At 34.2% G+C, this 13,967-nt stretch overlaps 1 protein-coding gene across 1 annotated transcript in view; it reads right to left on the bottom strand.

Annotated features, from left to right (window-relative positions):
* Positions 1–1,369: 1,369 nt before the first annotated feature.
* LOC143228249 (ADAMTS-like protein 2) overlaps positions 1,370–13,967 on the bottom strand; it is a 37,539-nt gene continuing 24,941 nt past the window's right edge. The window contains exons 12-16 of the mRNA XM_076459540.1: positions 9,115–9,267; positions 8,203–8,376; positions 6,526–6,705; positions 6,001–6,145; positions 1,370–1,644 (exon numbers count right to left, since the gene is read on the bottom strand). Of these exons, the coding sequence (XP_076315655.1) occupies positions 1,526–1,644; positions 6,001–6,145; positions 6,526–6,705; positions 8,203–8,376; positions 9,115–9,267 (771 nt within the window). The 3' untranslated portion in view covers positions 1,370–1,525. The remainder of the gene's footprint in view (positions 1,645–6,000; positions 6,146–6,525; positions 6,706–8,202; positions 8,377–9,114; positions 9,268–13,967) is intronic.

The raw sequence follows: 13,967 nt of genomic DNA, 5'->3' as shown, positions 1-13,967 counted from the left end.
ATCTTAACGTTAACGTGCTTCTAACTGGTTTCCTTATTTTTTAGTTGCCCCCAGCAGCACAGAGGTATGTCTGGGGGGGTCACGCTGCTAGAAACCGGGTTTCGATACACGTGCTGGGCAGAGCACAGAAAGTCCATTGTGCAGCTGTGTTTGTTTGTTTTGAATTTCACGCAAAGCTACACATGGGCTATCTGCGCTAGCCGTCCCTAATTTAGCAGTGTAAGACTAGAAGGAAGGCAGATAGTCATCTCCACCCACTGCCAACTCTTGGGCTATTCTTTTACCAACGAAGACTAGGATTGACCGTCACATTATAACGCCTACGCGGCTGAAAGAGCAAGCATGTTTGGTGCGACAAGGATTGTAGCTTTGTGCTTAATTGAAAACAACCTATTTAGTCAGTAGTTCGAAGTTAGGAACGACGTCAGATAGACCAAGTAACTTTGCCACAAATACAGAAAAATGCTATTTATCTTATGTAAAATCTAAGTTGTTGGATATTTTTACTTTTCTTTGTCATTTGACTGGTAGTAATAGGCATTGCCATATTATATTTAAATTTTACGGACCCAGAAAGTGCTGTGTGTTATTCTATCAGCTGTTTAGGTTTGTAAGTTAAAAAGTTCGCTTCGAATAATTTTTGTGTTCACTTAACTGATATTGGACAAGCAATTTCAATGATTAAAAGAGAGCTCTAAAATATTATAATAATAAAACATTATATGCATATATATGTAGTTTGACGTCGATACACAAACAGATATATTTGCTTTTGTCGATTTTTCTAATTGTTTTTTTTATTTCTTTGAGAGCTAAGCCACAGTAGGGTGTCTTCTGTATCAACGCCGGGGATCGAGCCCTGGAAAAGTGTTGTAAGTCCGTAATCTAACTGCTGTTCCACCGAGGGAGACGATGTTTTAATAGAGTGATTTTTTTTTTCTCTTAAACCAAACTCGAATTATGAAGTGGGTGCAATACACGTCGTAAGTGATAACATCCCGTGTATTAGCTAAAGTATACCCTGTACCAAGAAGTGGTATATAGCCCTAAACTTGAAGAAGAAAAACACCCTCTAAATTACATTTGTTTATTATACCGGATTACTCTGTAATATAACAGGTTCTCAGTTTCACTGTTTATAGTAGATTACCTGTTGCGTTTGAAGCAATACTTTATGCAGGGGTATCTTTGTAAGAGTGATCACATTTGTATTTACATCTAGTGGTGATGTATAGAACAGATGTTGTATGTTTTATTCTACGGAAAGAATGAGTTACTTTAAGTCAACTTTTTTTCCCAATGTTCCATGAATTGCTGGAAACACCATTTGATATTAGAAACCACATACGCTTTTATTGAAATGTCTGTTTTGAAATTAAGATATCCTCTACTATTTAGCAACAAACGTCAAAAAATAATTGTAGTGTTGTTAATGGAATATTTTAGTGATTAAAATTTTTAATGTGGTATAAAGGAACCAGTTTCTCTCCTAGTTTTCCGAACAGTATTAACTTCTCTTGGGAGCTCATTCCTTGAATTTTCTGCAAGAAAAGCAGCAAGCTTGTTTGTAGTATCGGTGATTGCAGAGACGTGCCCTTACAACGAGACCACAATTGGCTAGCTTATTGTCCACGCAAGGAGGATCTGAAATAGAACATTAATATCTTCAATTAATGTTATCGATACCATGATGCCTGTTCGAGAATTCGAGAAGTATTCGAAATGTTTCCTTCTACAGGTAAGGAAAAAACTAGTATATATATATATATAAAACATCAGAAAAAAATAAGAAACTGTGATAAATGGTAGAGATATAACACATAAAAAGTGGAACAAATATCCCTTAAATCAATATTACGAAAAAGTTCTATAATTTACAGGAACAAATTAGTCAAAAGTACGGAACGAAAGAACGAACTCTATAAAAGTAATTTTTAAATCTAAAGGGATATCATAAAACAATTACATTTTGTTAATAGATTTATTTATAAACAAATAATAAGGTAGTACGACCCGATTACGTGGATAATATCAAGTAAAATGAGAGTGAAGCTTTTAAATATTTGGCCTTAGTTTATTTTAGAGCAAAGCCACATTGGGCTATTTACTGTGCCCAAAGCGGTGAATCGAATCCATAATTTTAGCGTTGTAAGTTTATAAAGTTATCGCTGTCCTGCAATAGCAGCCTGGCATGGACAGATGGTTAAAGCATTCGACTCGTAATCTGAGGGTCGCGGGTTTCAATTCCCGTCAAATAAAACATGCTCGCCATTTCAGCCGTGAGGGCGTTATAATGTGACAATCAATCCCACTATTCGTTGGTAAAAGAGTATCCCAAGAGTTGGCGGTGGGAGGTGATGACTAGCTGCCTTCCCTCTAGTCTTACACTGCCAAATTAAGGACGGCTAGCGCAGATAGCCCTCGTGCAGTTTTGTGCAAAATTCAAAAGCAAACAAATCTGCTGTAGCACAGTGATATGTCTGTGGACGTATACTGCTAGAAACCGGGTTTCGATATCTGTGGTGGGCAGAGTACAAAAATATAGCTTTGTGGTTAATAATAAAAACAACTTTCCGCTGTCCCACCAGGAGGTAGAATGTAAACAAATAAACTTAATAACAATTTTGTAAATATGGCAGAAAATTTTGTGAAAATAACTTATAGTTAACCTTGTGAAATATTTAATATAACTTACATTAGCAATACTGTATGTTTCTGTTTCTATCCTTCATGCAATAAGTGTGGATCGACCATAATCACGAGTCTTGAAAATGGGAAAAATCCAGAACGCAATAGATGTCATTGAGTACTGTTAATAAATTTGTAAATGATATAGAATTATTGACATGTATTTGTTACTTACCTTTCACAAGTACTTTCCCAGAAAAGCCAAGAAAGCTATAGTAATTATGATAAACAACATTAAATAGGTTTGTTTGTTTGAATTTCGCGCAAAACTATACGAGAGCTATCTCCACTAGCCGTCCCTAATTTAGCAATGTAAGGCTAGAGGGAAAGCAGCTAGTCATCACCACCCACCGCTAATTCTTGGGCTACTATTTTACCAACGAATAGTGGGATTGACCGTCACATTATAACTCCCTCACGACTGAAAGAGCGAGCATGTTTGGTGAGACGGGAGATTCAAACCCTCGACTCTTAGATTATGAGTCCAGCCATGCCGGGCCACTCTAAATAGAAATGATTATATAAAACCTAGATCAATTTCATTGTTATTGTTGTTTCCTTAGACATAGAAAAAAAATAGTGAAAAGTTGGTTGGTTGAATATTTAATTAAACCCAATGTTTTATAAAAATAAAATACGGGTTTTGGAAAAAAGCTAACACTGAAAATGTTCTTTTAAATTTCATACATAATACTTGAAACTTAGATAATAATAATAAAGCACTGAGTGTCTTTTGAATTTCGAGAAAGCATTTGATACATCAAATGTTACCTACACACAATGGAAATTTTAGAGATAAAAGCTATTATTTTAAAATATACTTAGTAAAAAGAAAACATGTTAATAAAGAATGGTGTTCCAATATTGCTTATAATACAAATAAATGATTTCTACAATACACATTTAAATTGTAAAATTATTGTAGCTGCTGATGGTGCAATGTTAACTTCTTTTCCCTATTAATGAAGAAGAAAAACAACTTCCAATTAATTCTAATTTACAAAAGGTTTGTTTTAAAGCAAAGCCACATTGAACTATTTGCTGTGTCCATCGCGTTAAATCGAGCATGGGATTTTAGCGTTGTAAAGTTGTAAACATACTACTGTCTCACCGAGAACTTTACAAAATGAAGGATTTTTTTAAAACAAATTATGGATTAGTATTATGAAAACAAAGTTTATATTATTTAAAAATATAAAGTTAAAAAATAAATGCATATAAATCAGTGGTTCCCAACCTTTTTTATGCCCCTCACCCCTAAAAAAATTTAATATGTTCTCGTACCACTCACAGTAATTATTTATTTAAGAATAAAGGTGAAGGTGGCCAAAACAACTTTTTATAATTAGTTTTTAATGATATATAAACAAAAACGAAACATTTGGAAAAGAAAAAATATTACAAAAAACTAAAAGTTGCATAAACTGAAATGTTATCTCGCACCCCCTGGAACGCTATCTCACTCCCCCAAGGGGTGCGAGCACCCCTGATTGGGAACCACTGATATAAATGAAACTGTTTATCCAATTGCATATTCATAGTAATTGGTATATAAAAGATACAAACTGTAACTATTCGCAAGTTGAAATTTTAGGTGCTATAAAATAAATATTTTACAAACTGATAAATATTTAAACAACGTGTTAAAAGTTTGGATGACAAATTAAGTTTTATACTGATTAACGTTTATCGTTGAAAAAGTCATTGAGTGTTCAAGTGCTGGTAATCCTTTATTTGCGTGGATACAGTTTGTTAATCAGCATGAAAGTTTGGACTTGTATGTGTGATTTATTCAACAACGTTAAGATCAATTATTTCAATATAAAATGTTATTATGAAAAGGAGAATATAATATAAAGATAAAAAATTAAAATATATACAGTTTATTACATGTTCATACTGTTAGATATTTGTTAACATATCAGTTATTACTAGTTTAAAAAAGTTTAAAATGTTTTGGATAATCAGCACGATTTCACTAACGGAAAATCTGGCCTTACTAATCTTTAAACACTCCTTGAATATTAGGATATTGGTGTGGATTTTGGTAAACCTGGATTTCCAGAAATAAATTAATAAATTTCCTCATAATAGTTTTGTCAAAATTTTCTCTGTAGATGTAAGGGAGAGAAAACTGGCTGGATGGAAGAATGTTAAGGATTGTTATAAATGGAGTTTAATCAAACTAGATTAAATCACAAGTGGGGTTAATCAGAGCTCAATGTTAATTTACTCTTTCTGATTGACATCAGAGACAAGATGACATGAAAGATTTGGGTGCCGCTGGCTATGATAAGATTACTACTGCTTTACAGAAGGATTTGGAGTATTTGATGAGTCGGCTGAATAAATGATAGGTGGCTTTTGATTACAATAAATGCAAATTAATACATGTGGGATATCAACATCTGAATCATGAGTGAAATTGTGATGGAAAGAACCTGAAAGAAAAAGATCTTAGTGCCTTCATGTTCGCCAGTCTTTTAAGCCATCCAAGCAACGTGCTGTTGCTAGTAACAGAAGCAAATAAGACTTTAGGTTGTATCTTCAGAAATATTAAATAAAAGCCTAAAGATGTTAAAATTTCATTGTATATATTATTTATTGGGTCACATTTGGAGTATTGTGTTAATTTTAGGGACTCCCTTTCCTACAAGGGACAGTGAATTGTTGAAAAAGAAAAGAGTCGAAAGAAAAGCTATTTAAAATGATACCTGAGAAGAAAAAATTGTTACATGAGGACAGGTTAAGATCTTTGAAAGTTTCTCTTGTTAGAGTGGATGTGGTTGAGGTGTTTAAGATTGCTAAAGGAATTGTATAATGTTGAAGTATCATTTTTTTCACATTTAGTGGTGAAAGTGGTAAGACTAGAGGATACAACTATAAATTTTGATAGATCTGTATTATGAATCCGAGTGTTTAAGTTCGCACTTTTTGTAAAAACATGAGCCATCTTATGGGGCTGTGGATCCCCTGTAAGAGTGACTGTCAAATTCCACTATTCATTCAGGCAAGAATGTCCAAAGAACAGTTGGTTGGTGTTGCTGAAAAGCTGTCTTCTTTCTAGTCTAAACAGACAAATATACTCAGATTACATAATAATAAAACTATTGGCTTGATTTAGATTCGAATTCATGTGCTTATTTAAATTAGACAGGTTCATTCTGATTATAATTCTCCATTATACTTAGGCTTTCCATAACAACATTATGTTAGATATATATTAAATATAATATGTTATTTTTCTATAAAACGTTTCGTTGTTTGTATAAATCTTAACACAATAGTAATGATGAGACTTCCTGTCCTTACCAACTTCCGGTTCCGGACAGGAGGGCAAGATACAAACTTCAGCTGGTGGTGGTCGTTCTTTGGGATTACAGCCTTTAGCTGAATGACCATTGTGGAAACAACGGACTTCTCGCGCTCGAACACCTCTTCCACAGGTTGAAGAACACTTTACGAAAGAAATATATATATATAATATATATTTGGAAATGCCATAACATAAAACTAAGATACGCTAACAAAGTGTAAGATATTATATTGTTGAGAAACATAGTTGAAACTGTAAACAATGATTTTGGTTGCCATAACAAGTTAACTAATGATAAAAAAACTGTTTCAGTTTAATTGTAACTACATTTATTAATAACATATTTAGCTTTAATTTTAAATAACAAGATAGAAGTTCCTATTCGTAGGTGTTATGGTATTTTTTATTAGCTGAACTATTAAAAATTACCTTATCAAAATTGCAAATAGTAGGATTATATTTTGAAAACTGATAAGAGTAAAATTAACATGGCGTTAGGGTTATTAAATACAAGCTAATACCTTTGACCAGGGTGTGGTAAACCACTCCGGTTTACACAGCTCTTGTCGACATCTTCTGAGAGAAGCCGGTTTATTTAAATGTCGACAAGACGTGTCACCAAGTTTTCTGAATTCCGTATTTCTTACTGCCCCACAAATCACCAGGCGGCGTTGTACGCCAAAACCGCAGTTGACCGAGCACTAATAAAAAACAAGAAAATTATTTTTTGTCATTCTTATAATTTTGAAATAGTATTAGCACAATTTCATATCAGAGAAGCCTGATTGAACAGAACTATATGACGTATAATAATTTCAGTCTTATATTCGTATATAATCATTGTGAACTTTTTCAATCACCATGTTAAATCGAATATTTTATAAACGTAAAATACATAAACAGAATACAAAACAAGGAGTTTAATGATAACAAATCATTAGTTGTTTAGCCTAATATTCCTTGTTTTGAAGCATTGTTACTTTTTAATTCTTCATTTCAAGTGCACGGAGAGTGGTTCTGTATCAATGATTTGATTTGTAGATTTATGTACTTTTCACGATGTTTCTTAGAACAAGTAAACACGAAAGTTCGAATGTTTGTGATAAATAAGGCAGTTTGTTGGTTCATATTTTTAGGCCCGCCATGGCCAGGTGGGTTAAGGCGTTCGACTCGTAATCCGAGGGTCGAGATTCGAATCCCCGTCGCACCAAACATGCTTGTCCTTTCAGCCTTGGGGGCGTTATAATGTGACGGTCAATTCCTCTATTCTTAGGTAAAAGAGTAGTCCAAGAGCTGGCAGTGAGTGACGATAACTAGTTGCTTTCCCTCTAGTCTTACACTTCTAAATTAGGGACAGCTAGCGCAGATAGCCCTCGTGTAGCTTTGCGCAAAATTCGAAAAAAAGCAACAACATATTTTGTTGATTATGATTAAAACTAATATTTAAATACGTTTCTTGGTAAATATCCCCACTTTTTAAGAAATCAAATGAAGAACAACACCCTATCGATATGTGTACCTCATCATTTACTACAAGAGTTACTTGTAAAAAAGTATACGTTTAACATTCCATATAATCCTTACTAAAGTTTTCCAAATTATAATAGAAAAACTTATTTCCACATAATGCTTAAATAGTCTATAGATAACTTTTAGAAAGATTAAACCAAGTAAATAAAGTACTCGAACCAACACTACATCTTATGGTTGAGTTCACATTTGCATTAGAAATAACAGTTTCGTCCTAAATCGAAATACATTGTTTCCTTCAAGTGAGAGAAAAAAAAGTAGAACTTATATATTATGTGGTTGAACTTCATAAAACTTTTATTTTAAATGACAGCGACAGGCTTTAAACACCGTATTTGATTGTAATTCTAATACCTGAAATGTTTTAAATCTTTCATTAATAAACAATAACATAACAATGAATAGTTAGGGTTTTCATAAATCGAAATGGTTTAAACGTTGTTTGTTTTCCACAATTATCATAATAGATTTGATTATCATAAGATAAACTTTTCACGAAGTACATCAAAGGAAATTTAGGTGAAGATTACTTTATCTTGATCAGTGACCAAGTTTTGACGACCCTACAATGTAGTTTGTATTTTTATTATAAGCTTTTACATAGTCAGGGCTTTTATAATATTGTATTAGCTATTTCTGTTTTATATTCCCTGTAGAGATTAACTTACCTTGCTCCATTCCTGAGGAACCCAAACCGGAGGACAGTTTGGCCTGTCCCCGCACGCCCTAACGGTTAAGGGATGATCTCCTTCATTGCACATCAAATCATCTACAATACTTCCACGTGGATCTCTGCAGGTGACGTTTCTCCATTCTATTCCTACACCACAAGGCCCTGAACACTAAATGTTAAAATATAATAGTAACGACAAAGTGATCTATGCATGTTTATTACATGAACTAAAAATGTCGTATAATTTACATCATGCTTGAATTATTATTAAGGCGATAGCCTTAACAGTAGTGAAACCAAGTTTGCCATACCTCATGACTAAAAAAGCCCTATAGGTTCTAAAATCAAGCCCAAAACCACCAATATTAAGCAGTGCAGTTCTATTAAAAATCTACATTACCGCAAAGAAGGCAGAAAATATTAAAAACCATAGTTAATAAAACAACAACATCCCAAATCCACTAGAAATACGCAGACTTGACAACTCTGACTGGGGTCATGAAACAACAACATCCCAAATCCACTAGAAATACGCAGACTTGACAACTCTGACTGGGGCCATGAAACAACAACAGAAAGCAAACTTTAAAAAATAAACCTTACACCTTACGTTTCTCAGCTACTTTACTGTGAACATTTTAATGTACCTGCTTTAAGTTATTAAACATATATCTGTACCTGTTTTAAACTGCTCATTCTTATATTAAAATATTTAGATCCTACAGGTTAATCACTTACATTATTTTAGTGAGTCCTAGGGATTAACCATCTATATCGGTTTATTGAACAAGGTCTTTCTTTTGTTAACGAGATCAGCCGGTTAATGCAAATATAATTACATTTTTTTCGGATAAAATTATTGCACATTAGTTAGTTAATATGTACCTATTAACAACAACTTAAATACCTTGCTCCATAAAGATAAAGTCCAGCGATTCTGACACGACTGGACAAAGCATTCTTGTTGGTTGTTAGGCTTAGTGTTTTCAGAACATGACTGTATAATAGAAGAACAGTGCACTTCACGAACCTGAACACCATAACCACACTTCACTGAGCACTAAGAAAATAAAAATATAAAAAAGAAGGTACGTATTTGAATAAAAACATAGAAGAATTAAAGCTTTAAATGACAGTTTCGATAAAAATACATTTTCTTACGATGATATGGCATATATATATTTCTCTTTCACTGACGTACTTCAAATATGTGTGTGCGCCATTGGGAAAACCAGTATATAACCAGTTTAAATATTGATATAACGTGAATAAAAATAGGGAACAAGGTATATAAAATTAACACGATCATTTGTCTCTCACTAGCCAAATATATTTGTATCAGTACCCCAGTTACTCAGCGGTAAGTCTGTGGGCTTATAACGTTAAAAATCGGGTTTTAATATCCGCGGGACAGAGCAGAGGCAAGCCATTGTGTAGCTTTGCGTTTAATTATAAAGAAATATTGGTATCATTACACAACGTATTTTTCTTTCGTTTGTTTGGAATATTTTCGCGCAAAGGTATACAAGGCTTATCTGCGCTTAGCCGTCCCTAACAATTAATTAATAACCCAGAGGGAATTCAGCTAGCTAACAACAGCTTCTCCCAAATCTTGAGTTTCGTTTGTTTGACTAATTAGTAAACTTTGATCTTCAACTTTCATAGTTCAACCTTGGCCACAAAGTGCAAAGCATATTTCTGGGCTAACAGGACGAGAACCATAAACTCTCGGACCCACAATTAGGTACGCTAGCTATTAAGCCACACCTGATCGCTGTTATTATTACCCCTTGAAGTTAGGTTTTTGCAGAAATTTGGTAGATTGGATCTGCTAAACCTGACCCTATTATCATTTCTGGGTCTTCTGTCTTTCTGATGGGTGAACTAGACAGTATCAATTTGTGCTCTTATTCTGTCTATTTCTAGTCTTTCCATTCTTTTATTTTCTTCTTTCTCATTTTCGTCTTTCTGTCTTTAACCTTCTTTCTCTCTTCTCTGTTAACGTTCTTCTCTCTCTAGTTCCTGTTTAACAAATTCTCACAGATCATCGTCTGTGAGTACAAGAGGTCGCCCCTCTCTGTCTGCTTATCAAAATCAGTCGATATGGTTGTAACCTCTTCGGTGTTTTCGCCACCACTACAGCTGTACGTAAATAACTTATTTCCGCTATTATTCACGTCTTCTTCTACTGCTATTTAACACAGTAGTGTCCTAGTCGATGCCAGGTTTTTATGTATGTATGGGCTGCATTATTTACAGTAGGTGTCTGTGACTTGTTGGTGATGAATTTCAATAACAAACAAACAGTTATTTTAAAACAACTCACCTGTTTTAAAATAAGATATATTAAAACAAATCAAACGTATATACAAATGTTTACACTGTTGGTTATCACAGTTGCATCCAGAGCTTTAAGTAATTGTCTTTTTTCGTTAAAACTCACAAAGGCTGATTCAGTTACTTTAGAATGTTATCTCTTCTGAAAAATAATTCAATTTAACATTCGCACTGAACTTTAATTGAAACAGTTACATATATCTAATACATTTCGAAGATTGTAGAGGTATCGAAACATCGATTTGTTTCTTCTATATTTTACATAAACTACAAACATCATAATTCTAGTGTAAGTATTTGGTGTTTCTTTAAAAACCTTAAGTACAAAATGAAATAGAAATTACTAGGCCTAACAAATGAACATCAGATATTTATACGGAGCCAATCCCTATATTATGTATGAAGGAAAGACTGTGTATAGGTAACTACCGGCTGTGTTTATTACCATTATAATGTATAAAGTTATCTATTTTACAAAGTAATCCTTTGCTCACAGTTGAGCATAAAAAAAAACATAAATAAAAAATTAGGAATTTAAAAACCTGTAAATAGAAATGGTTAAAAGTAAGGATTGATTTGTTTGAATCTCGCACAAAACCAAAATTATACGAGATTTAGCGCAGATAGTCCTCCCTTATTAAGCAAGATCATATAAGGCTGTATACGCTGTAGACATTATTTACTCAAATTACAAACCTCTATTTTGACCCACCAAATGTAATTTTGGGTAACAGTATGAAGCCAAGATAGGGGTATTTATAATTTGAGTAAATAATGTCTATAACATCTCCACCATTGTTCCCTAACTTTCTAAGATCCACATTTGCAAAATTTAGATTTCAAGTTTTTGATTTATCTTATAGTAAAGCCCTCTATAACAAATTTCAGTGATATGTTGTGTCAGGATTTGTTGGTGATGAATTTCAATAATAAAAAAACACAGTTTACCTATTTTAAAATAATATATATTATAACAAATCAAACGTGTATACAAATTTTCGTTTCACTGTTAGTTATCGCTTTTATTTCCAGAACTTTAAATAATTGTCTCTTTTTCGTAAACATTCATACATACTGGTTCTGTTACTTTACAATACTATAGTTTCTTAAAATAACTCAATTTAACACTCGCATAGAACTTTAATTCAAACAGACGTATATATCTAACATATACTCTTCAAAAAAAGAAACGCAAAAGGGATATTTTTGTTGTCTTAAAGAGAAATATATGTAATAACGTTACAAGTTCAGAGTATGTGATGTTATTGTGTTAAGGCACTGATTGTCAGACCAAAATGACAATAAAAGTTGTGCACTTTGAAAACGGAGGAAAACATCGGGTTTTTCGCCAAAACGCATTCGTATCCAATAAATTTGTTTGAGAGATCTGCATGTTCGGCAAGTGCAACATGTGCAAAATCCCTATAAAAGTGACGGGTTCTCGGTTTCCATAGCTCAGTGTTAAGCCACCGACACGCAATACAGTTACGCCAAAACTGACTGAAGCACAACGCAACAACGCCATTGGTCGCTTGGAAGAGGGCGAATCTCGATCAGATGTTGTCAGAGCTGTGAATGTCCACCCAAGCACCATCACAAGGCTATGGAATCGTCACCAACAACATGAATGAACTTGTGACCGTCCACGATCTGGCAGACCTCGTGTGACCACGCCCGCACAAGATCGCTACATCCGGTTACGTCACCTTCGGGATAGGACCACCACTGCGACGTCTACTGCCTCAACCATACCAGAGCTGCGTAGGATTTCCGATCAGACCATACGCAACCTTCGACGAGATTCTTAGGCCCCATGTGCAACCCATCATGGTGAACGTCAACGACGTTTTTCAACATGACAACGCCCGTCCTCACACAGCCCGACTCACCACTGTCTTCTTGAGACACCACAACATCAACGTTCTTCCCTGGCCCACCAGATTTAAACCCCATCGAACATCTTTGGGACGAGTTGGACCGACGTCTGCGACGGCGACAACCTCAACCGCAAACTCTACCTCAGCTTGCAGCAGCTTTTCAGGCTGAGTGGACAGCCATTCAACAGGATTTGATTCGTCGTCTCATCGCTTCCATGGGCAGGAGATGCAAAGCAGTTATTGATGCTCACGGGGGGCATACTCGTTATTGACGTTGAATGACGTTAAACGTCAACTAGTAAGCGTGGACTTCGCCTTTGCAGACTTTGGATGTTCAGCAGTGAATGTGCAAAGTTTCACACATGTCATACAGAACTACCCGGAATAAACTTGTTAACAATATGTCTCAAATTTTGCCTTTTGCGTTTCTTTTTTTGAAGAGTATATTAAGCTAGAAATATGTTTTAGCTTATGTAACATACCCCTTGAACTAAACTTTCTTATAAATATTTGGTGTTCCTTTAAAAACTTAAGAACTGCGTAAAATAGAAATTAACAGTCAACAATAAATGACCATTAGATGTGTGTAGTATGTAAAATTCTCAATGCTTTGTACTTTAAAAACTTAAGAACTGCGTAAAATAAAAATTACCAGTTAACAATAGATGACCATTAGATGTGTGTAGTATGTAAAATTCGCAATGCTTTGTACACTATACATCGTTGTCTTTAAAGAGCCATTTCTGATATCACGTATGAAGTGAAGAAGAAAAAACAGTTAACATTAAATTTTATTACAGCATTTATAGAATATACTAACAATGAAAAAGTCACAAAATAATTAATAAAAACATTTTGTAAAATGATGTAGCGATGGTATATTAAAAAAAAAAGAATAAAAACTTGAATAGAGGGATGATACAGCTATGCATTTTTCATATGTTCTTTCTGTAGGTTCATCAATATTAAGTCCAAAGTGGCTGGATGGAACAAAACAGCGGGCTATTAGAAATGAAATTCGGTCAAACTGGATTAATGTCACAAATGGAGTGCCTCAGGCTCGGTGTTAGAACCTTTACTCTTTTTCATTTGCATCAATGACATAGATGAAAAATAGTTAATATATTACTTAAATTTGCTGATGTTATAAAAGTCTTGAGTGTTGCTAGTTGTGAAGAGGATGCTGCTCATTTACAAAAGGATTCAGACCATTTAGTGAGTTGGGCCAAAAAAATGGCAGATAGGTTTTAATTATAATAAATGCAAGGTAATGCATGTGGTTTATAATAATTCGGATGTGAATAACCTTAACAGTGTCATCTGAGAAAGGGTTCTTGGTAAATAGTTCATCAATTGCTTGTTTTGTTTGTTAGTTTTTAATTTCGTGCAAAGCTATACGAAGGCTATCTGCGCTAACGGTCCCTAATTTAGCAATGTAAGACTAGAGGGAAGGCAGCACCCACCGTCAACTCTTGGGCTACTCTTTTACCAATGAACAGTGGATTGACCGTCACATTATAACGCCCCCACGGCTGAAACGGCGGGC

Source organism: Tachypleus tridentatus, chromosome 10 (assembly GCF_004210375.1).
Source record: "Tachypleus tridentatus isolate NWPU-2018 chromosome 10, ASM421037v1, whole genome shotgun sequence".
NCBI lineage: Eukaryota > Metazoa > Arthropoda > Merostomata > Xiphosura > Limulidae > Tachypleus > Tachypleus tridentatus.
This window is presented reverse-complemented; position numbering and strand designations above follow the sequence as displayed.